This window comes from Ixodes scapularis, unplaced genomic scaffold, assembly GCF_016920785.2.
Source record: "Ixodes scapularis isolate PalLabHiFi unplaced genomic scaffold, ASM1692078v2 PGA_scaffold11__112_contigs__length_91849675, whole genome shotgun sequence".
In the NCBI taxonomy this organism is placed as follows: Eukaryota; Metazoa; Arthropoda; class Arachnida; order Ixodida; family Ixodidae; genus Ixodes; species Ixodes scapularis.
This window is the reverse complement of record NW_024609837.1, coordinates 56,700,920-56,728,620: the sequence shown is the minus strand read 5'-3', so window position 1 is coordinate 56,728,620 and position 27,701 is coordinate 56,700,920. Positions and strand designations below refer to the sequence as shown.

General features: G+C 46.7%; 2 protein-coding genes across 2 annotated transcripts in view; one reads left to right on the top strand and one right to left on the bottom strand.

Annotated features, from left to right (window-relative positions):
* Positions 1–1,802: 1,802 nt before the first annotated feature.
* On the bottom strand, positions 1,803–13,288 carry LOC8029184 (GPN-loop GTPase 2). Its single transcript, XM_002403618.5, has 5 exons — positions 12,830–13,288; positions 11,504–11,666; positions 7,416–7,540; positions 6,054–6,152; positions 1,803–3,280 (listed from the first exon to the last, which is right to left on the bottom strand). Exons 1-5 carry the CDS (start codon positions 13,172–13,174, stop codon positions 3,044–3,046), a joined length of 969 nt encoding a protein of 322 aa, XP_002403662.3. The 5' UTR covers positions 13,175–13,288; the 3' UTR covers positions 1,803–3,043.
* Positions 13,289–13,538: 250 nt separating this feature from the next.
* The window catches only part of LOC8029185 (COMM domain-containing protein 10), a 28,300-nt gene continuing 14,137 nt past the window's right edge, over positions 13,539–27,701 (top strand). The window contains exons 1-4 of the mRNA XM_029966336.3: positions 13,539–13,667; positions 21,302–21,392; positions 23,161–23,271; positions 25,813–25,884. Of these exons, the coding sequence (XP_029822196.2) occupies positions 13,636–13,667; positions 21,302–21,392; positions 23,161–23,271; positions 25,813–25,884 (306 nt within the window). The 5' untranslated portion in view covers positions 13,539–13,635. The remainder of the gene's footprint in view (positions 13,668–21,301; positions 21,393–23,160; positions 23,272–25,812; positions 25,885–27,701) is intronic.

Below are 27,701 nucleotides of genomic sequence, written 5' to 3'. Positions count from 1 at the left end.
TGGAAAGCTTTTTCCTAGAGGTCGATCAGCATTAAGTGCAGGTTTTCTGCTGAAATCGATTGTTGAAGCTGTAGAGGGGCTTAAAAAGAAATTCAGAGGTGCTGAAAGAAATATTCATGAATGCCAAAAAATAAGACCTGCTACATTCATGCGGTTTGCCAATCCTTGAAAAAAAGTAGCGGAACGTTAGACGTTCCGGTTGTCTTTTCAGCCCCTAATAAGCTCTCTGCGTTATGCAGAAAAATAAATGATCATGGGGGTACAGCGGCAAATGTAAGTAAAAATATCTGAACTTGAAATGCCAAACCGGTGTGGTTTACGAATTACCTCTTTCCTGTAGTGGTTCCTACATGGGCCAAACAGGCCGTTGTGTGAATAATTGCGCGAGAGAGCACGCTGCCTCCTTAATATAGTCACCTTCTGGGCGTTTGACTGTGCATTGCAGCCGATGCGTGTGTACACCAGTGTTTAATGACATTGCTATCCTGGGGTGTCGCAGCAAAAGGAATACCAGGGAAATCCATAAAGCGTAGGTTATAAAAACAAAGGGTGCAAATAAGTTTCAGTGAACTTTCCTTGATCCTGACACAACAAGAGCCCGGGTCTTCCCCAGATGCACTGCATTCGGTCCCTGTTCATTCGAAAGCCAGAAGCACAAGTCTGCTTCTCTCTAGAGTGGGCACATGAAAAATGACCCGACGTGGGGTGTTTCAAAGTGTTTTTCTAAATAAAAATTCAGTTGCAAGTGCACCTTGTGTTGTCGCCTTCTTTACTCTGTCCCAGTTTTTGGCACTTTTCTTTTCATACAATGAACCAACTGGCCCCAGCCACCATTTTTTTTTTCTCTTGTATTCATATGCAAATAAAATCGCTTTTCAATCTATCAATCGGGCTCTGCATTGTCAGGCTGCTTTTGAATGACAACACAACAAACTCCCCCACACATACACAGAACACATATGCACATACAAAAAAAGCATAAATGACGTCATAAGGCATGTTACTAGTGGCATAATTAGCCACGTGACTTGATGACATCATCACCTTGTTGAGCTGGTCACCTAAGAACAGTGCCCATATTATAGAAAGGAAGGAATTATACACAATATAACTGGCCCATATAATGTTCATGTTCACGATGGTTCCTCACTGCAAAGTTAATCCAATTTCCGATTAAGTTATCTGATCGGCTAATCAGCGTGCGCCTCTCCTAACGCAAGATAGTGATCCGATCCGGAGACCACATAATGTCATTCGATAGAAATTACATTAACCTTGCCATCGGAAAAAGTATAAGCTCTGTTTCGTGAATATGGAGCGAAAAGAAGTTTCACCCAAACTTGGCACTCTGCGAGGCTTCAAGTCTCCATGCAGCACTTTGGTGCACTTGTCAGCATGCTTCCACTGCAGTCTCAGCTTAGGGATGAATGGAGTATAGGGAAGCGCATTGCATTCAAGCTGCTAGGCGGAGGTCAATGTGAGAACAGCAGGGAGTGTTTCGAATGCCTGGACCTCAGCACGCGCTCCACATCTTCCGCCAAGCACTAGCTTCAGGTGCACGAGGTATTGAAGCACTGTCAAAGACAAGAAGCTTGCGCTGGAGACGGAACAACTGAAGCTCCTTTCTGCTATCCTCACCTTGTATAGGTAACTCGGTGAATCTGCTCTAAATGTATTGCATGCAAAAAGGAGCAGTGCTTGCTACAATTTGCTGGGAAAAAAGGTGAGCATTCGAAATGTGTTTCATACTTAGAGAAAAGCACCCAACAAATATTAAAAAGAATTGGTTAACAATGCATTACAAAAAAATGGTCCACAATATAGCAATAGCTTTTCGTCATCATCAAAAGCTGGGTGGGGGACAGTCGATGAGGATGAAGCCTCTTACTGTGGAGGTGCATTCTCTCCCAGTTGACGCTCGAAGGGGCGGGGTTTCACGGCTGAGCCTACTTCATTACACTGGTTCCCCCATCACCAGGAGCATGCAAGCAAGGACAAAATCCGGCAAGCAGTCTATCGTTATCAGACTTGCATCCTAGCAGCCGCCTCCATGGCACCGAGGCAACAGGCCAGCCCGTGGATCAACAAACGCCGGGCCCGAACCCCGGCCAAGGGGGCCGCTATGCAACCGGGGCCCGTCACAGTCGACACGCTGCGTAGCCGAGGTTTTGGAAGATCCCCGGGTGATTGCCGTACACCCATAAAGAAAATGTCGGGATGGCCATTTTGTTGACATTTAATTCCACACTTATATTATTAAAAGAAAAGTCAAGTCAGGTTTGTGTGTCCAAAGCACCTCATCCCAAACTATGACCGAAATGTCATTTAAACGAGGCGGCTTCACATCCACATCACAACAAGAGCCCGGGTCTTCCCCAGATGCATTGCATTCGGTCCCAGTTCATTCGAAAGCCAAAAGCACAAGTCCGCTTCTATCCAGAGTACGAGCTCTCGAGTGCTTGCAGGGTTGGCTCGCAACGGGAGCACTCGAGCGAAGGACAGCCTCCGGCCTGATGAGGGGCACATCAAGGACGTCTGCAGCCTGCTGTTGGAGAGCGGGGGACATGGGCAACATCCTCTCGGCTTCGGAAACGGTGTTTATGACGGCAGTCAACCACGTTACGGTGCCACTATGGCACCTGGAACTTATCTTTGACTAATGCATTCAGCGTCTTACATCAACCATGCATTGAAAGAGCTCCCAAAGTGGTAGCAGACGACGTCACGGAACCAGGCATATGTCATGCTGTCGGATGTCACAATCCTCGCGATTGGTCGTAAAAGTTTAAAAAAAAATATGAGCAAAAGTGAGTGCCGCTGTCATTGCAAAGTTCCAACTTGTTGCCGCAGAAGCTTCCGTGGACCGTCAGCCCGAAAGCGAAAATGGCCGTCTGCCACATCTGCCTCTGCCACTGCCAAGATCACAGCAGGCATCGGCACCACACTTCTGTCACGTCACTGGACGTAAATTGGGGAACTGCATTGGAGGGCATGATAAATGCACCGCTTAAAGACATGTTTCGGATACTGCAACGCTGCTACCTCAGAAGTCTGAGTCGACCGATCGGTCGCTCGCCTCTCCTTCGTCCTCCTCCACCACAGTTGTCGTGCCGGACGTGGTGAGTCGCTCGTGCAGCCGGGCAATGACGTCCCGCGAGGTCGTGTCCGAACGCATGGCCGAAGTAAGCAGACGCTGCAGGGTCTCCTCCTCCCCCTGGCCAAAGACGTAGCCGTTGCTTCGGTCGCAGGCCTTCAGGACACTCCACATGGACTCCTTGTCCTGTGAAGAGAAAGGGGTGCCGTGGGGATGGCATGTTTCGGGCCAATACCTTGACACCAGTGGCAGATTTAAGTATAAACCGGATGTATGCGATTTGGCAAGCAACGAGACAAGAGATGGCGACCCGCTTCGCTGTTGCTCAGTCAATCGCGCGACAAGACAAACCGTATGAAAGTGACGGGAGCAAGCGACCAAGGTGATGGGCGCCGTTTTCTAGAAAAACAAAAGCCAAGCGACGCAACGAGCGACAATGAAAAATTTTCGTCGCTCATCACTGACGCCCCATTGCTCGTCTCGTTGCTCGCTAAATCACTTAACCTTTCAGCGGAGTGGGGGTGACTGCCTTTCTACCCCCAGCCAGATGCGGTTTTGGACATCATGTATTTAAGGTTTTAACTCAATTTTTGGGCTCTAAGTATTCTAATAAACCCAAGACTAGATCGATGCGCGCCCGATCTCGCTTTCATAAACCGAATTGAAGATTGCGACACACTTGTTTTTCTGCAATTGGGCAGGAGTGCGCCGTCAGATGGGCGACAGCCAATCGCGAGCAACCACTTCCTGTGCACAAGTTACACATGTTTGAAAATCGGCCCAGCATTGGTTGGCCCCCTTGTCGTGGCAACTGCTCGCGACTGGCTGTTGCACGATCCACGGCGCCCTCTGGTTTGTGTGCCCAATCACAGAAAAATGAGCATGTAGCCATCTTTGATCCCATTTTTAGTTGGGAAATCGGACGCATATCAAATCTCGGGTTCTTTAGAATGCCCAGAGCCCGTGCACAGAGTTATGATCATAAATAGATGAACTCAGTGTCCTTTTAAATGTAAATTCATGTTGCACATGCATGCAACATGATCAACCGACAAGAAGCCAAGCCGGCTTGCGAAAAAAAGCAGCCACCCTTTTACGGACCTGCTGCACAGAAAAAGTTTGCTCCATCCCTCTCAAATGCGGTGCCGAGTACATAGGACAAACCGGCCGATGTATCAATGACCGCCTGAGAGAGCACAAAAACGAGGCCACTTCAAGAACCGACACCCCCATTCATCCGATCGCGGTTCACGCGAACGAATGCATTGGATGCGCGCCTGACTTTGCAGGAACCACGACAAGAGATGGACACCGCAATCGCCACGGACGTGAAATCATCGAATCTTTTCTCATCCAGAACGCAGAAAACAATGTTTCATCGGCCTCAGTAACCTTATCAAGACGGGATTTAGAATTCCTCAAGCCTGAACTTGAAAAATATCGCAACTCTTCGTAAATACACAACATCCCGGTAGTTCTGGCCGTGCCTCGTGGTTCCCCCTTTCCTTCTCCTATCACCCCTTCCATCTCCCCGTTTCCCTTCCCCTTTATCACCTTTCCATCTCCTAAGTTTCCTTTCCGTCCCCCATATCACCCTTTCCATCTCCCTGTTAGCCTTCCCCCTTATACACCTATCTTGTCGGGGTCTCGCTCAGGGTGCAATGCCTTTGCCCAAAATAAACGTTGTTGCTAAATGAAAGAAAGTGGTTGTCCTGTGCTTGTCCTCTGTGTTTTATTCTTTCAATTTTATGTATTCATGTTCAACCCGCTCGCCTTCACCAGTTATTTGCAAGTTTCCACTCAGTGCCTCAGCTAATGTAGTTTCACTTTACTGTACTCATTATCATTGCACAGATGGAACCTATATGAAGGTGATAACTAAGCAATAGAGTTGACATAAAAAAAAACTTTCCTACGTTCATATAAATCCCTTGCTAAACTAAAAAAAAAAAAAAAATGTAAGTATTTTTTTGTGTTGTGTATTATATATACTAGCTACAGTTTTGTTAAGAAATTTTACAGGAAGGTAGAGTTGCTAAATAAACACTCATGGAGATCTTTTTTTTTTTAATACGCCCGATGCTTGCGTATGCAATAGTGCAACTTACCGCTTTGGAGGAGTGCTTTCCCCTTAGGACGCGGGTGTGCTCCGACAAAGCAAAATACACAGAATTGCGATGCCTACCCTACGGTTCTCACTTCACTGCAGTGCACCAAAGCGTGGCGAGAAGCGCATGCAACGAAGCTAGCTATACTTCGTTTCAGCTTCGGTCCGAGCGCGGCCGATGTTACGAGCCGAAGGGCCAATCAAACAGCGTAAAAAGCGCAGCGGCCGGCGGAGGAGCAGGCGCAGAGAGACGGCGAATACCGGCTGGTCCTATCAGCTGCAGGGAGCACGCCGTGACGTTGTGCCTCTTTCGCTGTTTGATTGGCCCTTCGGCTCATAACATCGGCCGCGCTCGGACCGAAGCTGAAACGAAGTATAGCCTGCCAGAACAGACCACGAACATGATAGATATTGCAAGGCCTACGAGTACTGTCAATGTTCGACACAGAGATCAAATCGAGTAATTATTTGAGGCAATAATCCAAAGTTCTGAAAATTTGCACAGGCATACCGCAACAATCCGGCCCTGTAGTGGAGCCTGAGCTATTATATTTCTAGTAATATAACAAAGTGAAATTACATTTTAGTCCAATGTTGGCGCAAATTCATCATATTTTGCCGACATGAAGCAAAATGTAGCAGGGTAAGCACTTTGGCACAGTTTGGAGAAAATACCACAGCAATCGCATCACCTCTAACTAAACTCTTCCATTTTTCCATTCCAGAGCGGAAGGTTAACGGAAGAGTTCACTTAGCGAAGGTTCGGCGATAAGGAAGGAGGCTGCAACATTCTTTTGCGTCTGTTCGCTCCACCTGTCGAAGACTCTCGTCTCGAAGCACGGCTGGTCTCACCTGGATGTTGAGAGGCAGGAAGGAGACCAGGCTGTAGTCTTCGACGACCCCGGCCAAGGCCTCATTGAGCTTCTTGTGCCTCCGCAGGATCGGGTCATCCTGGGAGCAACCAGAACCGCCGCCAGGGCGGGCTACATACACGCGCCCCCTTCGAGTGGTCGGCCACTCACTTTGTCGGAACCGTCTCTTTTCATTCATTCGTTCGTTCATTATCTTTAGGGCCCAAAGGGGGGCATCACATAATACTGCAACACCCCCCAAGGAAAGAAGGTTGGTGCATTCACCGTGTCCATATCTACTCGAAACAATTTTTCTGCTTTCGCTAAATACAACTTAGAATCTCTCCCCCACGTTAATAACTAAATAAACTTGCCTTAGGTTTTCTTTCTAGGCAATGGCAGTCGGCAAAAAAATTCGAGAAATATGAGCATCGTTTATTCCCTCAACTCAGAGCCAGAACAAGGGACAACATGGCCTGGTGCCTATCCTGTGCTGTCACTAATAATCATAGCCATGCACTGGGATTGGTAAAGTAGAAAATGCGCGCTGAGATCCAGGCATTTTTAGGGTTCGGCTACTCTCTTCAACACAGAGGTTGGACACATTGTTACAGGCATTGATTCATACGAGCAGAAGTCAAGTGTTCAAACAGTTCTCGTGTCCAATCCATGAGCCATGCTCAATCGTCGTCAGGTGGGTGATTCCGATCCCACAATTATGTTATCAAGCTTTGCGATGGCAAGACTGAAAGAAATACCCCCTTCGATCCTCGCAATTTCATAGTGACAAAGAAGCTTGTGAATCAGTGGCGGTCTGTGCGTGTATACTTGGGCCAGACTAGGACCAGCACGCTTCTGCAAAGTCATGAACATTCCAAGCCAGCATTGTTTCATGACCCCCCTAAGTGCACATACCTGCTCTACAATGCTACTGCTTTGTCGCTGAGCTGCAAAAGGAGAGTGGCGGTATGGTGTCTGTCTCCAAATGGTGTGTTTATCGCAAAAAGTGGTCTCTCCATTTCTGCCTGATAACGTCATAAAAGTGTCATTTTGTTCTCGGCCGCGATCCTGGTGGCGTCATGGCGGCAGTGGTGTATACGGCAGATGCGCGCTCTGCTGCAGGTCGCTCTCCAGGTTGACAGACCACGAAAGCTTCGGCAGTAAATTGTTGTGATTCCGCAACGTTCGCATTCGCTCATGCTCTTTGCCAAGACTTTTAGCACCAAATGCTAAGGATCGCGACGTCCGTCAACATGACACGGCAGGTTCTGCGACGTCATTTGTCGCCACTTAGGGAACACTTTTGACGTATGGGTGGGACAGGACGTGTAGCGCATGCATAAAGACTGGGCCAGTCTCTCACCGAGAGGACGCCCGCGAGGAAGGAGAGGTCGAGCACGTCCGTGTAGAAATCCAGGCCAAAGTGGAGCCGGCCGCAGCTCTCCACCAGGTCCACCTTCGACAGCACGTTGACCTGCGGAAGCTCCACTGCGGAGCAGAGAGGCTCCTCAGTTGCCACTAGAGTGACTGACTACGCTTCGCTTGTGGAGCAGAGTATCGCAATGGTCTCAAATGTTGACCCCCGTGTATTGCTGAAAGCGACCGTCGCTCTTGCAGAAGACACGATGAACGCAAGGACACATAGGTGGTGATTCACTGCACGAGTGCCCCGTCATGCATCTCCTGGGTTTCTCGAAAGCATGTGGGCTGAGTCGTCTTTGTCGTGTCGTCTGGTACCTGCTCAAGGCTGCTTTGAAACTGTGCTCGTGTTATAAGAATAACACAAATTACGTATATCTAAGCGGCACACGCATTGTCCGAAGGTTCAAGGAGCCTCCTAGTTGTCAGACTTCGACGCCAGATTTACATTTCGATAGCATAGCGCAAAAGATGTGCGCCACCCTAAACCTAGTGCTCTGCAAAGGAGTCTCCTCGCTAATGCCGGAAACATGGAATCCTAGTGATGACCCGTCTGCCAAGTTGGACGGAGAGCCATCAACATCCGCGCGAATGAGGCTGGTCTTAACGGGACGTGCGATGGCCTCCCAACCACCACGCTGCTGTGTATCCGTGGTCACGCGTAGCGCAATGTTTCTTTTAACGCGGAATCTGTTTCATGAGCCGTATTCTATGTAAAGCTCATAACGAAGAACCTTCTGAAAGACTCACAAAATTGTGACACCTTGCAGCACCACGGTGTCATGCGACGGCATAACACCATGGTGTACTGTGACGCCAGGATCTCAAACACCCACAGCATGTGCCCAGTTCATTTACAGCAGATGCCGTGCCTCCCGGTCTTCGTCAGCATGATCAAGGCAACTAGTGCAATTTTGAAAAATTTATGGATGTGAGATCACTGTGTCATCCATCCCGAAAAATGCAACCCTGTTTTCAAGGTGCGTGTGCACTGGTAGTGCAAGACTATAGAAAAATTGACTAACGATACTATAGACGGTTTTTTCAAAACTTTAGATATTTGACTACCTATCATACCATCGATAGTAGTATCGACACTACCATGGAGAGTTGACTATCGATAGTTGGTTTTCGGTTGACTATTCATAGTGTCGAAAGTCAACTTTAAGAAAACTATTGTGTGTTACGAGAATAAAAGCACAACCCGAAAAATTAGATGACTAATACCTACGGAAAGGCAACACGGGGATATGGTCAGAACGTGAAACAGAAAGGAAACTAAACAAAGTTGCATTCTCATACAACAAACTTAGAAATAAAAGAGAAAGGGCATTTTCATCTTTATCTGTGCTCATATCTTGTAAATCCTGGGGTTCAGATATCAGGCTTGGCACATTAGTATTCCCGCACGTAAAAATAAAAAAGCAGATTCAGTTTTTTTTAAATTCTTGCAAGTTTGTTTCACGCTTGTGTTTCTTTTGTTATTCAATTGTCACTACCTTCCATAGTCTTGACCGCTGACAGGTGAGAATCGGCACTCTGCTATGAATCATACTTTTTTTTTTAATGCAAAAGCATTAACTGTTTTATGGAGCAAGCCGCACCAAATGGCCCCTTAAATCCTTTCTCCAAGTGAAGCCAGATCCCAGCTATGAAACCACGCAAAAAGCTACCCAAAGGCACCTAAATTCCCCGATCCCAAAGGAGCGGAGTAAAGCTGATGTATTTTCGTCTTCAGTCCTATTGGCTGGTGCGCGTCGACGAGGCTTCAATTGGCCGCTGTGCGTCAGCTTCAACGACCACTCACCCCATGGTGCTATGTGTCCGTCAGCACGCTGCTCGCACGCGCTGACCGGCGGCAAAAAGTATGTAGCAGACGAAATAAAGACGCGAACGAGCGGCTTGCATGCTTTTGCATTCACAACTCATAAGAAGTGCTTAGGTGTACCTCGAGCCTTTTTCTGCTGATGACTGCTGATAGCTAATTTCCGGAAATTGAGAATTCGGTGATGAAAGAAACATTTAGGCTTGTTTTGCGCGATGTATGTGTTGCCACTTTATGTTCGGTTATATTTTCGCAGATTTCGATAACGGTGAGGGATAAATAATTTACCTCTTGGTATAAAATATAATTTGAAAATATAAGACCTGTCACATAATGTATAAATAAACATTTTTGAGCCAACAATTGTAACAGAAATTTTACTGTGGACACTTCAAACTGAGCATCACGAGATAAAAAAAGAAACTTATATAAAGCCAACATTGTTAGCAGTGAGGCTTTCTTTTTTGGCCTTTGTCACATAAGTTTGGGAACTATGTTAACTGGATCAAAAATCAAAGATAAATGAAAGTTTTCCATCATCAAATAAACAATATAGTTGGCAATGAGGCATTACTTCATTGAAATGTTTGTGAATCCAAAAGGCAATATTGTTCTTATCTTGTTTTCTTTGTTTCTCACAACTTGTTTGATAGAATAAATGCCACACTTATCTTTCATCCGGGTAAAGTCATCTCCCCATACTTTTGCATTCGATCACCACAGCATAATATTCAAGCAGAGTTTCAGATCTCTGCAATACATGGTTTACTTACCATGGGAAACAAAAGGATTTAAATTTTCCTGGCGAAACCTTGTCTATAAAAAAACAAGGTGCAAACTCCCCGAAAAAAATCTAATGCAACAGAAAACCCTTTGACAACCTATCAAGAGAAATATTGATATTTCACTATCGATATCTTTGATTCACAGTTTTTCAACAGTATACAATCAATACATTTTAGATAGTTTAGTGCTAAAAGTTTCTAAGAAGGATTTCTATTATTTTTCAATAGTTGTCAAACAGGTTGCTTTAAGGTCTTCCCACTATCCTTCAATCACAGCCAATCAGAGTTTAGCATTCTGACGTCACCACAACCCTTGCAAAAGAAGCAGATGAACCTGCACTACGCATAAGCACGTGCTAAAGGCGGAACACCTAGAGGGTTCTTAATCTGTCAGTGACCATGGTAACGATAAATCAAAGCAGACACATAGATGAAAAAAACCAGAAGAATGTAACTACCTGCTTCTGGCATGTAGGCTTTCTTTAACTTCAGCATACCAAAAGTATGGTTCCAAGGTGGCTCCGGGGAATACACGGAGATCGGTAGCGACGACCGTGCAAAGGCAAACGTGCGAGCATAGCGGTACCCGTAGCCCAGTGGACTACGGCATTTCTAAAAAAAAGCTAAACCGCGACACGCCAGCAGAGGGTCTACAGCGTGTCCTTGACTGCGGTGTTTACCGTGTCCGAAAATGTGGTCCCTCGATTTCCGCCCAACGACGTCACAGAAACGTTACGCCGTCGCCTGCCGTGATCCTGGCAGTGGCACAGCAGCGGAGGTGGATGTGGTGGGTCTCTGCTCGACAATCCGCGGAAGCTTCTGCGGCAACGAGTTGAGACGCCACGACGACAGCGACACTGGCACTCGCTCATCTTTTCGCAGGAACCTTTCTACAACCAACCGCCGGGACTGCGACTCCGACGACATGACACGTTGGCTACTATGATGTCATTTGTTGACACTTTGAGACCACTCTCGACGGATGGATGGGACAAAATGCTGAACAGAAGATGCATTCCAAGCATCGTAACTATGGTGCCTGGAATGCGCTTCCTACTGGTGCGTTTACCGCGTTTAAAAAAATAGTCTCTCGACTTCCGCCCGATGACGTCGTAAAAGTGTCACATTGTCGCCGGCTTTAATTCTGGTGGCGGATTTGGCAAGCGCCCAATCTGTAGGCTGACAGTCCACAGGAGCTTCGGCAGCCAGGAGTTGGGACGCCGAGACCATAGCGACACTCGGATTCTCACAAGGTTTTTTTTTTTTTTTCAGAACTTTTGCACCCAACCGTTAAGATTGCGACATCTGACATGCCACTCCTGCGACGTCACCGCTTTTTATGCGTGGGCGAAATAGGGCACTAACCACACCAGTTGAAGTCGCACTCCAAGCACAGTAAGGCTGGGAACAAGCACCCCTCACCCTGCAGCATGGTGCAGAGCGAGGTGAGCAGCACCGAGATGAACTTGGCCGGGTCGCTGCAGTAGTGCGAGTCCACCAGGTGCGTCGCCGAGACCCGAAAGTTGCTCGCCTGCAGGTGGCTCACAATGTTGTGCACGCTCCGGTGGTGGGTGTACAGCTCCACCTGGGGGCCAATGGGACAAGCTCAGCCACAATGCACTACAGCTATAGAGGGGAGGAAACTTGCAGGCTCCCCTTTGCCGACACTCGGTGCAGTCAAGTCGTAGAGACTGAGGTGTGGTGCCTGGAACGCGTCTCCAACTGGTGTGTTTAACATCTTATTCCGTCCACACACCTAAAGCGGTCCCATAGTGGCAACAAACAACGTCGGAAAGGCCAGAGTGTCACGCTGTCAGAGTTGGTCTGGCAGCTCAAAGCTGTCAGATGTCATAATCCTGGCGGCTGTACGTAAAAGTTTCGGACATTCCCCGGATATTCCGGACGTTCCGGAGCAATCGTCGCAACATCCCAACTTCTGACTGACAAAGGTTCTGTGGACCGTCAAACTGGAGTGACCTGCAGCAGAATATCTATGACATCAGCAGGCGGAAATCGAGAGACCACTTTTTAGGACGCAGTAAGTACACCAGCCGGAGAGGCGTTCCAGACACCATTGCCAAGGTAAGAGCCTGCAGCTACGAAAGCACGCTCTGGCTTCGAGAATAGCTGTGCCGAAGTTGCGGACCACGAAGTGCAGCTTCTATGTCAGAGAAGTGGTCTTTGCAGATTCACATTGCGAGTTATGAGCTTTATGTGGTTTTTCGGGTCTTTTCGAAGCAATATTTTCTAAAAGAAATTCTCGAAGAATGTCGCCGCAGCTTTTGGAGCCTCCTTGCAATTGAGACACAGATTCATGAATGCTTGAGACCGTCCCTAGTTTAAAGGAATGCAGAGTTATAAAACAGCAGCCGCAAGAGTCGCCCTGCCCTTCTCATTCTGGCAGTGCCTGCACAAATAAAAAATGAGGGAGAGGAGGAGATGGAGAGCACGCGAAGACGTCTAAGTGCCGAGCTCTGATTGGAAGGTAGACACAAAGGCTAGCTGTCTTCCCTACTACACTGTTTCCCTCCAATCCGACCGAACAAGCGCGTCGCCTGCTCTTCGCGCAATGTCCCGCGTTGGAACGCCGGACCGCGACGCCCGAACGCGCTCGAACAGTGAGCACGAAGGCCTTGGCCCCTACCCACTAATCCTTCTAGTCAGAGCCCGGCGCTCTGAAGTCTCCGCGCGCTCTCGTGCCCTCCTCTCCCTCAGTTTCTCTCCGTATAGCAGCTGAGACGGCGTCACCTGTCCGGGGCAGTCGATGAGCAGGTAGTGGTCCCGGAAGGCCTCCAGCTGGCTCGTGAGCCATTCCAGGTGCGCCTCCAGGAACTCCATGCAGTAGACGAGGCCACCGTTGGGGCCCAGCCTCAGCGAGTCCATCACGTCTCGAAGCTGAACCAAGGCCGCAATGTCCACGCTCGCCTCGTACGGCAGCACGTCGTTGGCTGGGTCCATGTTGACCACGGCCACCTTGCGGCCCAGCGTCGTGCAGAACTCCTTCATCGCCTTGCAGTAGCTCGACTTTCCCGACCCCGGCGGTCCGATGACCACTTGGCCGAACGTCGGCGTCCCTCTTCTCGAAGGTAACATATCGTATACACAGAATACGGGCCCAGCCAAATCGAACAACCCAACCACGCGCAACCACGGCCGCCACGGCTCTCTAGTGGCGCGCCATCTTGAAGGTTGCCGGATGGGTGGATGGACAAATATTAACCCCCTTTATAACTGACGATAGCTTGCGCCATCTAGCATAAAAACGAATGGTTGCTGCGATGCACAAAACAATGCACGTGAGATTTGCGATAAAGCTTTAGCCGCTTTGGCAAAGCACCATAGGCGTAAAATTAATAATACACCCTTACGTTTACATAAATTAATTATTAAGCTTGGCGTACCTGAGAAGGTCACCAGAAATCGCACTGCCCGTTGAAAGATGTCGTGCCAGTAGGGTTTCGTCTTTTGTGTTGTTTTGTTTTCTCTTTCAGCGTCTTTTAAATTTTGGTGGCATAGCAACATAGCGACTGGGCCGAGCGTGCGACTTGACAAAGATGACCGTGTCTATGTTCACCAAAACGGCCAGGTAAGTTATAATTTGCAGCATTCTAACATTTCGCCGCGGCAAAACAAGCACCGCGCGGCGAAAGCGTTCGTCGACGTCGGTACTTTCTCTTAATTTTTTTTTGTTCGCGTAGAACTTCTGATTTGTCGGATAACCTTCGGCCGCACGCGATCTACGCCCACAAAGGATGCGGCGAAAGAACGCTATGCTCTGCCAGGCTGTATCACAGGGTCACAGACTTCCGATTGTGCTGCGGGCATCGGGCTGGGCTCAGCTGACGGCAGTTTCAATCGATAGGTTCGCCGGGCAGCGTGGCCCCGAAACCTTGACACAGATTCGGCACTGGGGCAACGCGCCGACCGCCGTGCGCAGCGCTTCCCGGCAACTGAAATCGTCGGAACCTGCGTTTAACATTCACTTGGAGCGTTGTAGCTTTGGTTTTTCTCGAAGTCGCTCGTTGGTGATGTATCGACACAGACGAGAGAAATGAACGGCCTGAATTTGTGATAAACGACTCGCTGCTCCTGCTGGGGCTAAAAGTCACCGGAATCCTGGAGAAGTAGAGTCATTGCCTTCTCCGCCTGCTAGCCGGACACAAACAGATAATAGGGTCTTATAGTCAACCCTTACTGAAGTAGCGCACTACCAGAGCCTTTGGAGCATGCGCCCCGCTGTCACGGTATTACTCCGGCGCGCGCATAAAAGGTACTACAACGAAATTTCGGCGCTTATTTGTTGGTCTATTCGTGTTCAATGGAGCGTTATCTCATCAGACATGCCAATCTCTTGTTGAAAAAGACACGAAAATGAATTTTTAAGCGATTAGCAAAGAGCACCTGGTGGATGTCGCGAACGCCTCGTTTGTAATGCCCGTCCAGGAACCTTGACAGGTAGTGAAGGTAACTGTCTCGCCTCCGGAAACGACTAAAGCCACAACGGGAGAAGAGCTGAAGGAAGAACTCCCCTCTCCCCGAAACTCTCGTTTGTGTGTCCCAGAAGTCGCTATTGTCCCTCCACAAGATTATAGAAGATTAACCCGTCACTCAAAATTCGTACAAAGACAGTCACGATTAGGGATGCCGCAAACTTTTTTCGAATCGAAGTTTCGACTATCGAATCAAGCGGTTCGACAGGTTCGAAAGATTTCAAATTTTCAAACGTTCTATATTGTAAAGTTCGACTGAAGTCGAATTTTCGAACTTGTGAAACTAAGAAGTTCGACGCTTTTCGAACCGTCGAACTTATGACGCAAAAATATTTGATCTTTTTCGGACTTATTAAGCTGCAAAATTCGATGCTTGTCAAACTTTCGAACTTGATATACCAACAAATTCAATGATTTTTGAACTTCCGAACTTCTTGCACTACAAAATTTGAAGCTTTTCGAACTTTCGAATTTCCTACGCTAAGGAACTCGATAATTTTCGAACTTTCAAACTTATTTATCAAAAAAATTCAAAAAGTTTCGAATTTTCGAATCCTGACATGTCAAAAGTTCGACAAACTTCGAACTTATAGGGTAAAAGTTCGACGTTCGTCGAACTTCGAAAGACTGGTGGACAGTTTCATTTGAATCCAAGTAGTGGGGTACATTCGTAATTCTTTTTCTTCTCGAATTTTTACATGCGGTGCTGCGTTCCTTACGAAAGACAATGCCGTTTGTTTCAATATTTTGGCGTGCTTAGTTTTAAAGAAATAAATTCCCGAGGGGGGCGAAGAAGAACGACAGTTTTTCGACGATTGTCGTTTGTGCCATATTTGAAGCGCGCCATAGCCGAAGCTATTTAGGGTAGAGATGTTAAACATTTTTTAAGAAAGATCTATGTATAGCCTAGGTAAGAGTCGTCTTAAGGTGTGATTATTGTTATTTAAGATAAGTTTTGAAGAAATGTCCAAACATGTATCTATGAATAGTTATGCCCTAAACTTGGTATTTTTTTTTTCGTCTACGTTGTTTGAGGTATCGCGTTTAAATTAACACTACAGACAGTACATATCATTGCCATCTGCAGAATACAAAATAATATATTCATTGTTTTTTCACATTCAGGATTAAATTAACTCATGGGAGAAGATATCTAATATCGTTCAAGTTCAGCACGTCATTAAAAAAATAAACATTTGTTTTTTCGCTTCACGTTCTTGGGACGTGTTTCTTTTAGCCTGCACTCATTTTGGTAGCAGAAACTTGTTTCGAAGTTCTGAGCTTCTGAATATGCAAGAATACAACACTTCCGACAAATTCTTGGTAGTTTTTTTTTTTTTTTCTCCAGCTTTTTATTCCCGCATTTATTGTTATGTTTATTTTTTAATTTCTTTTTATCAATGGCACAGCTATTCAGGCCGAAAAGACATAGCTGTGAACTTCCGAACCACTAAGCATGTGACAGCTAGTGCCTTCTGACAGAGAGTTTTCGAGAATGACCATCTACTCGATCTTTTATGCAGTGAAGAGGGACAGTAGCAATACATATGCATAAATAATTTCAAAATAAAATAACCTCGACCACGCCCTCTTTCCCCGTATTGTTTTCTTTAACAGTCCAAAATATCTGGAAAGGGGAAAGGGGGGCTCCAGCCCCCCCCCCCCCCCCCCCTCCCCCTCTCCCGTTTTTCTTCTTCCGATGCCACTTGTATGGTAGAACGCTCCTCGACCTCGAGTTGTGTCGGCATCTGTGCTCTTTTTTGCGAGGCGTTCCCTCCGTCCCGGAAAATAAACCTCCAGGACAATTGCAAACTTAATTTACTATATGTCAGCGTCACTCGGGCGGTGTTCGATCGGATTACTACCAGCGTGCAAGGGGTAGGGAGGTAGTTTGCCAGGTCACTTCAAGGTTTTTCTGAGCTTCAACCTCCTGCCCGCCCCTGGACGTTTCGAACTGGATGAGTGTCGTAAAACAGTGCGTTTGTGTGATCACTACTGTGTGATGCACGCTAAAAACCCTCCCCCCCCCCGGGGCTGGCGGTCACAATTACTGATCTATGGTAACACGTCACTTTGCATCTGCACTAGCAAATATTCCAGCACATCTGGGACACTCATTGTCTCATTTAATTGTTTGACCCAACTTTGCGGAGTCTAAATATCACACCCTATCTTTTCTAAACCTGATTTCGTGAAAAACAGTGAGTCGTGAAAACATTATTTGAAACTGAAACTGTGGAGGAACATGAAAACCGGATTCCGAATTTTGAAAACTTGGACCTAAAAAAAATTCAAAACCGATTTTTTTTTTTTTAATTTAGCGTTAAAAGAGAATCGAAACCTTCGAACTTTATGTAGAAAGAAGTTAAAAATATTCAAATTTTTCTAACTTTATGTTTATAAAAATTCGAAGGGTTCAAATTTTTCTAATTTTATATCCAAAGAATTTTGAGATCTTCGAATTTTTCGAATTTCAGATTCGAGGAAATTCAAAATTTTCGAATATTTCAAATTTTCAAGTTCGGAAAGTTCGAAAACTTTGAATTTATCGAACCTCAAGTAAAAAAAATATTCGAAATATTCTTACCCGAAATTTCAGAAACCATGAAAGCTTCGAACCTCTCGAATTCGAAACTCAACTGTGATCGAAAGTTGAGAATTTTTCGAATTCGAAGGTTGATACGAAAATATTGAAATTTTTCGAATTCAAACCTCAGTTTGCTTCAAAAGTATCGAAACCTTTCAAAATCGAACCTAGGCTGGTTCGCGACATCCCTAGTCACGATGCACCCTGTGCTTGATTGAGCTAACCAGATAACATACATACACAAAAAAATCCACAAGTGTCATTAGTATGTTTTGTTTTCACCACTGCTTGTCGGTCCTATCAGCTACACTCTAACTTTAGTGAAGCATAGTATCGACGCTTTACACACGCGGCAGATTGAGCCGCCATTGCCGCCCTTCCTTGTCTTACCGAGATGCCAAGCCACTGAAGCAGGCGTTGACGGGTCTTCACAAGGGCCTATGCTGAGCACAAGAACACAGTAGCATCTAAAATAGCAATAACCTGTCCTGCTGTGGTAATGATGAAGTAAAGCGAACGGAATAAGAGGGAACAGAAACTGAAGGTCAGTTATGGCGGCGCCCATGCACAGCTGCTGTAAAGCGTCTATAGGTGTGGGATAAAAAAATGAAAGCCGTTTACAACTCCCAGTAACGCCGGATTAGAGCGCAGCTCTTGAGGAGGTGGATGGAAGGGTACTGAGGGGTAGGTGACTCCTTGAGGTTACAAGACCTTTGGGAAGGGGGGGGGGGGGGGCAGTCGCGTGACCTTACGGTTACGCCGACGGCGCCGCCGCTCAAACCGGAAACGGGCGCCGAAGAGTTGCGCTCTAGAATTGTCAAATCTTGCGTAAGTATTTTCTTAAATTTCGAATGAGTGCAATTGAGCTGCTAGAAAATGCAAATATTATAATGGATCAATGACATTATCATGCACATACAGTATATATTTGTGATTCTCTGTCTTATGCTGAATATGTCAAATATTAATTATATGTAACTTGATACATGAGGTGTGTTTTTTTTTCAATGATTTCTTTTTTTAATAAGTTAAATTTAGTAATTGGGAGTATATTGGGGGGTCCATCATCTCCTAAAGATATTAATCTGAAATTGGTCATATGCAAGGAAAACCAATGCAAAGGTGGCCGCGGTACAGGGCTCAAAGCTAGTTTGATAAATGCAAATGCGTTCCAAAAGCCAGGGGTAGTCATAATGAAATAAGTTTACTCTGGCTTAATGTAACACAAAAAATAACATGGACGTTTCGCCACCTATCCGGGTGGCATTACCAGTACATACTGGCCCCTGGCTTCGGTCTAGCACTGGCCCCTGGTGGTGGGGACAGTGTTAAACCGAAGTGATTATAAAGAGAAAATGTATAGGATTATAAATTACCCTTTTCATTTTGTGAAATTGAACGTTGGATCTACTGCGCGATCAGGAAGACAACTTGTGGATCATTTGAGCAGGCTTAAGATGAAGGGAAGGCTCGATGAGATTCTTTATTGCCGCCTTTTTTTGTCTGATGGGTCCACCCTAAGTTCTACGGGTTACCGATCGAAGGTGCACAAAAAAGGCTGTCCTCTCCGTCCGATTGTTTCGTTTGTTGCCTACCTACCTACCTACCTACAACCTCTTGAAATTTCTGGTGGAATTGCTGAGACCTTTGACTGAGGAGAACGTGCCATCTGTTGTGAACTCTCGGTATTTTGTAACAGCTGTCCGTCCGCAGAAGCTTGAGGATGGCGACGTAATAACGTCCTTTGACGTCGTCTCCTTGTTCACGAATGTGCGAATTGGGTTGGCTATTGATGTCGTGGAAAAACGTTTGCTAGATGATTGCACTTTGGGATCCCGCACGCCCCTGCTTGTAGAGGATATTGTGATTTTGTTGCGGTGTTGTTTAAACCAGGCTTACTTTACTTTTGACAATGTTGTGTACCATCAGATTGAAGGTTGTTCGTCGGCGAATTTGGTAATGGATATGTGGAGTAGTTAGTCATGAACTCATTGTCTTTCCCCTTAAAAATGTACTGCCGGTATGTTGATGACACTTTCGTAATCCTGAAGAAGGCGAACTTGCATGCTTTCCACTTGGCGTTGAATAGTATTCATACGGCTATCCAGTTCACGTGTGAAACTGAGAGGGACGGTGTGCTGCCGTTTTTGGACGTATTGGTGCGCCGGGTGGATCTGCTTTTGGGTGCTCAATCTCAAAGAAGCTTTGAAGTTTTTGTTCCCTGTTGTGCCACCTTTGAGTAGCAGCGTCGGCCGGATAGCTTGTTTCCGTTGCCCTCTTTGTATGTAGGAATCATAGGATTTTTATGGCTCAAGTTTCTGTTTCTGTTTGGGAAACCTACACTCATGAAATTTGAGTGTAATAAGCGCACTGCTTAAAGACTCCTTTGTGAAGAGTTTAATTGTACTCCGTTTATTGGCTTATACATTTCTTTACTCCCAAAGAGTGCTCAGAAACACGCCGTAGAATGACCTTTGCTGCAACAGTATTTCTGCATCATATTCAAACAGAAGTTGAGCTGAGCACTGCTCAAGCAATAGCTCATAGTCATTGCATTTTGGCAGCTATTTTTTTGTTTGATTTTAATTGAACAATGCATGCCTTTTAGGTATAATATTGTTTTTTTCTTTTTGGTTTTATTGAATGAAAACACACACTCCATACATTTATTTTGTAATGCCTTCCTACATGGGGATCACACGAAATAAATAAAAAGACAAGGTTTGATAAACAAAAACTTGAGCAAGTGGCCTGCCTAAAGCCTCGAATGAAATAGCTAATCTTTTTTTGAGCACATTCCAAAGAATTCCACGCTCTTTTTGAAGATGCCACAGGGCATACTTGAGCGTTCAGTTTGCAAACTGTTTCTTGCGCAGTTAAAGCACATTAAATCGTAACGCTCATCAGTTAGAAGCCTCATTCCCACGATGAAAAATTCAAAATTGGATTATTTCTTGTCCAGAAGGCGGACTTCAGAAGTGTCGTCGATATCGTTTCGCGAAGTTTGCGACAGTGCTTCCGGCTCCGCAGTGTGGCCGGAAGGTTGCGGCCCGGCCGAGGGAGTGGGTACGAGCCCGGCTTCAGCAGACGTCGGTCCAGAGTCCGCTGTGGCCACAGAAATTACGGCAACCTAGAAGTTGCACGCAATTGGTCCCTGCTTGTCATAGGATGGCAGCATGGGCTAGTTGGTACAGTGCAAGAACATGCTGGGAACTATAGATGCTGACGGAGTGAGAACGGCTGTGCGCCTCTTTTGAAGGCGCAGCCAGAAGCACAAGCTCATTATCTTTCGCCGTGCTTTGGCTGCACGCGCACACTCGGGGTGCACATTATATTGGAGCGTTGTCGAAGGTAGGACGCTTGTGCCGGGGGCGAGACAACTGGAGCTTCTATGTGCCGTTCTCCTCTTGTCGGTGATTATAACTACTCAACTTTAATGTGAAAAAAAAAACAAGAGAGACATGTATGCTTTCTTGTCACTATGATGAAGCAATACGTTCAAATTCTTCGTCTGACAAACTCTCTTCCGGTTTTGTTTCTGGGGAAGTACAGATGCAGAACTGAAACAGATTTTCGAGGCTTTCACTATCAATTCTGCCGATGTATTTGCGTCTTATATTCCTCTGTCTTTGTCCTTCTGCACTGTTTTTCTTTCTCATCATTAATTCCTCTTATTGAATTCATTCAAAACCGTTCATCTTGTTTCCTATTGACAAACTATTATCACACTGTTAGCGTTTTTATGATTAAAAACGCTTTACATCTGCCATTACTAACTCGCCACCGAAAGATTACATTTGTGTCTTTTTCATACAAATATTTCATCAATATGTTACCCTTCGTCATAAACTAATTACTCCACCATTCTAATAATCTGCTCGCGTTGGTCATAGCCATAAGGTTTGTATTCCAAATTTTAGAACTTAATTATTTCAATATTCTTTTATGCCTCAAACATTGATAGACTAGAACCACCTTCCCGCCTCGATTGCTAACATCACTGATATTGTTTTGTTTTAACATGCTATTAATAATTGTACACTTTATCGTTAATATTTTTGCAGCTTTCTCCCCTCTTTAATATACTTACCTTGAGGGTATTTAAAATAAATAAATAAATGTCTACCCTTCTTCTCCCACTAGCTTGCTGCAGGCTGTCAGCTTGATCAACCAGCTGGATGATACCAAGTTCAGCGCTCTCCTGGCACGCATACTACAGAAGCTGCACTTGAAGGTGACCAGTTATCCCTTGGTCGCGTTTCCATCGCTGTGTATTCGGAGCCATGGCTCTATAGGACGTATTCACTGGCGGCCATTTCCGAGTGCTAGCTGCTCAGCGTGTGCTGACGGCAAGTCTCCACGGCAGTTTTGCAACGTGCATTCCACACCGTCAAGACTGCCGATCTTGGGAACCTATAATTGTGAGCTGGTTCTGAACATGCCCACTGAACAGTGCACTCAAATATGGTGTCCAGTGAATACCGCTTATACTTCGCTTCGGCATAACTTGGCAGAGAGCGAGCGCTATGGGCCCTTTCAATCCACTCCGAGTGACGGAACGAAGCATGTGATGGTGCCAACGGTCTGTCATGACGCGCTGTGCCCGACGCTCCAATTGACTCACTGGGACTGTGGCATTCGCCGTTTGCCAAGTTGTGCCAGAACGAAGAATAGGGTGGTTTCACGTGACATACTTGTGGCTCGAAGTCTTGCCGGACGTCACGTTGATGAACTTTCGTCTTGTGTCGTTCTGTGCATGGAGGCAGTGTTTGGTCAAGTTCTTATGTATTGTGGTTGACTGCGTCTGCCGGAGTAGTCGGCGACACAAAGGATCATCATCTGGGGTTCGATTTCGGTCATCGCGAAAACAAGAGCGAGATCTAATTTGCCTCCCGCAGAGCAAATGACGATAGCATTCACGGGCAGTTCTTCTGCCGATGTGAGAGAAGAATGCGGTGCATCTGCTATGAAGCGTTATTGGCCGGGAGAAATAAAAAAAACTCCGTATGTCGTCTGCTAAGAGACCCCGAGAAAAGTTTATCGTCTACCACGGACCGAGTACCGCGGCGAAGTAAGACTGGATGCAGGCTGAAATCGTGATCGTCTGCTATTTCACGTTGGAAGCCATAGATGACTCACGCTTTGTTTGCAACACCAGCCCCACCCCACAAAGGGGCACTCAAGGGCAACAGCAGTGGGTCGATGACAGTCGAGGACATCCGTGCGGCGGCAACCGCCGCCGTAGTGATATTTGCTTTGCCCCCCTCCCAAGAGCAGACCCCTGCCAGGGGGCCGATTCCTCAGCAGAGAGATAATCGCCAGAGCCTCCATTGCAGTGTACAAGCTGGCAGGGCGCACCTCGAGCAGGTGGAGAGTACTAAGGACAAGCAAATTAGATGTCGCGAAACCTCTATGTTTCTATGCTGGTGAGATGTTCCCGCCAAAATATTGCCCGATTGCAAACTCGCCAAAGGGTCAAAAATGTCTCGTTGTTTGATTACGCGCGAGCTATGGTACCACGTCCAATCAGCAGCCGAGAACGCTCTTGCTCTCACCTTGACCAAAACCGGACTTCTGGTACTCGATTTTTATAAGTACCGGTCTTTATTTGGCCAGCAATCAAGAACTTGATCCGTTGGCGGCCAAATTCATCTCGGTAGAAGCCACCGGGGCGGCAACAAAAGCAAGAAAAACAAAATTGACGTGGTTATACTTACTGTGCTCTGTCGTTGACAAAGCCACTCTCCACACTTGTGCTTTTCACGATAACCCAAAACAATGCTAAAAACTAAGTCTCTGTTTGCAAGCTAACGAGGAAAGTGGCGGATGCTGTTCGTCATCATAGCGGAATCTGGCGTACCGGAAGTAAAAATGCATTTTGCGAAACCGTCCTACACCATGAAATCCCCCGTCGCTACGGGGCCGACGACGTTGGCGGAGCAAGGCCCTTGCCCGGTTGTTCTTTTTGGGACTGACCGGTGCACCCCCCCCCCCGTCGGCAGGACGAGCGTAGCTTCAGCGAGGAAGAGGAGTCGCGGCTGCAGAAGGCCTTTGCCCTGGGAGCCAAGGATGTCACCCTCGTCCTGGAGACTGTTTCCTTCATCCTCGAGCAGGTGAGAGGTCCCAGCACTGTCGGGGGAACGTCTGGTCTTTCCTAATGGTGTATTCGCATGACCTGCTAAGAAAACTGAGTATGTTGTAGCTCTGTGAGAAGGAAGGCGACGCAAAAAATCCGAGCATTTGCACGAATGAGTCGCACGGGTAGTTGGGTCAACAGAGTCTTTCTTTTTGTGAACGGGGTTGCGGCCTTCGGGGTCTCGTAAAACAATAGGCAGGGGGAAAAAAAAGAAAAGAAAAAGGGCAATCCACAGCTCAATGCTGCTGACCATGATTCTTCCCTAAAAATGGAGGGGGGGGGGAGGGGGGACCAGTGGCTCCGATGATGAGATGATGGGTATTCTGTAGGCCGGTCGCAAATTCTCCATAGCTCTCTGAGGGCTAGGGTAAAAGGGGGGGAGACGGGGGGGAGGGTGGGAGGGAAGTGATTGATGAACATCCGTGACATGGCTTACGTGACCTCGTAACTCCATGACGTTTAATCCGCTCCTCAGAGGAAAACCTCCATCGTGCTAATACACCGTAAAGGGTCTTCAACTCCCAAGAAATATTTTTTTAAGTGCAATGTTTACATTGCAAGTCTCATTATGAGTTAGGAGCAATAACGAAACATGCTTCTAATTCGAGACATCAACCCCAAGACAGAAGTGCACCTGTTTCTGATTAGCTCAAACTGTGTCTCGTGATAAAAATTGCATCAAAAATGTATTTTGGGCGGGAAAGTTTATTTTGTGCCATGCATCTGGTATCGATCGGGACTAAACAAAAATATTTTGGGGAGCTGGGCACCCCTTTAAGGTACCGTAAAATCCCGAGAGATGCCCCACCTCCGAAAGATAGCCCACCTTTATTTGTGGCTTGATTTGCTATAGTTTTTTTAAATACCGAAAGATAGCCCACTCCTAGTAATAGTGGTGTTGGGATCAATGTCAGCCTTGGTGTAAATGCCGCTAGTTAGCTATTGCAGGATATAAGAAAACGTTGCTCACTGGGAAGTACAGTCATCTTTGCTTCGTTGCTCCTCACCACCATAACAAGCTTGGAAGGGGCACAACCTAAAAATAGCAATTCCTTAACTTTTCTTGATTGTACACCGAAAGTTAGCCCACTCCATATTTTCACCCGATTTGCTCTTGATGTTATGTGGGCTATCTCTCGGGATTTTACGGTATGTCAATACGCCCAGGCTGACCTCTCCCAAAGAAGCCGGGCGACAAAATAGAGCAGTCAAGACCAGAACATGTGCAATTGTGAATGATACCAGCAACAGCATTCCATCTGCCCTTTTGCTATTACTGCAGTCTCCACAATGCCCGTTATCTCTCAGTTTGTCAAAGAGTTAAGGAACTAGAATCTAAACTTGCAAGTTGACCAGCCCTAGTTTGGACCAGAACATCCTTAGAGCCTTGCAGGTGCTCCAAGTAAGCACGACGGGCAGTTCCCTTGGATGTATCTTACAAATGTATTTCTGGAGAGATCTGCCACAAATTTATATTGTCCAATTTGAAAAGCATTAAAGGCTGCTTCAAACACTTTCGTTCGTTTGCCACTGAGTGCGTTGCACGCTCTTGCGATCTCTCACAACGAGAGAACACAATAGGTGCCCCCTGACGGGTGACCATGGAACACTCGTGATTTCCGTATTTTTGTGCTTTCTTTCGCGCATCACTCTTTCGTCATGGGCTTGAAAAACTTTTTGACAATTTTATGAGTAGCCATTTTTCATAGCTGTGTGACGGCGCGACACTGCTTGTGCGAACAAGCGATCGCTAGTTATTTTTTTCTTTCAGAATTATAGGACTGTCTTCAAAACTGCTTGTACGGTGGAAAGTAGTCATTTAGGGTAGTTGCCCGAGGTAAAATTGTGATGCCCACCGGTACCCCTTCAAAGTACAATGGGACAAACTGCCAATGTCGCGTTCGCACTGACAGTGTCGCACGTCGTACATTTGATCTCACAAATACTGCAAAACCTTTACTCTAGTTAAATATAGTTCTAGGGCCTCCTCATAGATGGTGCCAGTGTGTTCTAGGGAGCCTGTATCACAGAGAGTTTCCAAATGCTGGACTGGGGTCACGCAGTTCAGGGGCTGCGTTTGCAATACAATCTGCGTGGAGGTGACGAATGCGTTGATTGTCTGCGAGCGTCTCTGCCTTTCCGCCCGCTTTTCTCGCCGCCACGCGACAATGCGGCGCATGCGCACTTGTGACTGATAGGTGCGGGAGGCGTCTGCTATATTATTGCATACGCTTCCCATGGTTTGAGATGGACCCTCTCCAGTCTAGCTTCTCTGGTGTTCTCTCATTGTAAGAGAGTACAAGGCTGCACAGCACACTTGGTTGCAACCAAGGGTGTGGAGCCACCCTGGGGAGGCAGCGGTGGCCCATTTTTTATTGTTTGAGGTTCATTTCGGTGCGAGTAACTCGCACGTGGGGGGAGGTCCTCCATCCTCATCTTTAGTGTTTGCCCAAGAGGGGGATGGGTGGCAGGCTTTTGGCTTTCCCGGAGCGTCTGAGCTGTGGTTGCACCCCCGCAGGCGGCCTTCCACGTGGCCAAGCCCCAGGTGCTGCAGGCGCAACTGACTGCCCTGGAGCTTTCCGACACCAAGGTGAGGGCATGGTCCAGAAAGAAGGGGCTCGTGTCGAGGTTGCTCCCGCCAGGCTGGGCACAGGGGCAGATTTCAGGGGGGGGGGGGGGGGGGCGCAAATGCTCTCCTAAGCTTTTCAAGGGTAAGTTTTGTAATGAAAAAAAAGAAAAAAAAGGACATCACTTGTTTTTTAAAAATATGTTCAGTTTCTGAAGAAATGGCAAATGTTAGGTCAACAAAATAACAAAATATATATCTTGTATGCATGTCAGATGCCTTGGAGCACCTAGACTTGATCAGGATTAAGCCTTCTTTATTTCCGAAACAAGATTTTTGCGGGCAGCCACAACCCCTTTTTGCCATCCTAGGAGCCGTTGGACGTGCATACCAATCTTTTCCAAGGTCCAGCAGAGATTCTTTCTGAATCTTAGTCGGAGCTGCCCATATCTGCCCGCTTCTGTCCAGATCTGCAATCTGCAGTGCGAGAACTGCGTTCCGTGCAAAAATCCTTCAAAAGCCAGGAGACTTCATAATTAAAATAATGACGGCATAACATAAAAATGAATGCCGTTTACAACTCCCTGTAACACCGAATTGGAGCGCAGCTCTTGAGGAGGAGGAGGGAAGGGTACTGAGGGTTACCTGTTCTCGGGGCGGGGGGGTCATGTGACCTTGGGGAGTCACGTGACCCCCCAGAAAAAATTTTCCGCTAGATGGCAATTTTTCTCGCTAGATTTAGCGGGGAATTTTTCCCGCTAGATTTAGCGGGGAAATTTTTCCCGCTAGATTTAGCGGGGAAATTTTTCCGCTGGATTTAGCGGGGAATTTTTTCCGCTAGATTTAGCGGGGAAATTTACCCATAATGCACCGCGCGGTTACGCCGACGGCGACGGCGACGCCGCTCAAACCGGAAACGGGCCCCTAAGAGCTGCGCTCTAAAAACAATTTCATTAGATGTTTCACATCCCATGTGGGAGGCATCTTCAGCAGGTACAGCAGCCATGTAAGGGACTATCTCGACACAGGTGGACCCTTGCATTGCTGTTGTACTTGAAATGCCTCACACATGGGAGATGAATTGTTTAATGAAATTGTTTTTTTTTTACAGCGAAGCTGTTAAGGACTAGTTTCCCCAGGATCGTGTCAGTCCCCAAAAATATGTTGACACAACACTCTGGACAGCTACCGCTATCTATGAGTGACAGCGGCAAGCTAGTTGCTTTGTAGCCGCCGTCGCTCATAGATGGCGGTAGATGTCTAGAGTGTTGTGTTTGTCGGTTTTCTGGTTGCCACCGTTGCTCATAGATTGCGGCAACCTTTCGAACCTTTGCACTCTGGCTTGCCGACTTGCAGCCGGCCATTACTTCATTCCCACCACAGTACAGCTTTGCTGGTCTTCCTTCCGCACCAGAGTGGAAAGGCTGAAAGTTTTACGTTGTGTCAAGTCAGTGTCTTTAATTTAATTAAACTTTCCAGAAAATTCGCTGAAGCCTCTCGTAGAGTTTACATTGCACTGCACAATGCGGGGAATAGTGGGGCTGTTTTGATCCAGGCTCCGGCCAGCTCGTGCCCTTCATAAATCCTAGCAACGGTGCAACACAAAAGCTAATACATGCCCTGTTTTGTTACCGTCCTGCTTTCTTTGCGTTCTGAGATTGTGAAATAATAAGCAAACATGAACCGTTCCTTCTATTCTTAGGTACTCCTTCACAGGTCGTACATCAGATTGCCATAGTGTGTCAAAAAGGCGATGGAAGGTGTTGCATATTTCCAGAATGGTCTACTGAGTCGCGGCTTCCCTTCTGTCTAGGGATGCCGAGAACTCTTGTCGAACCTAA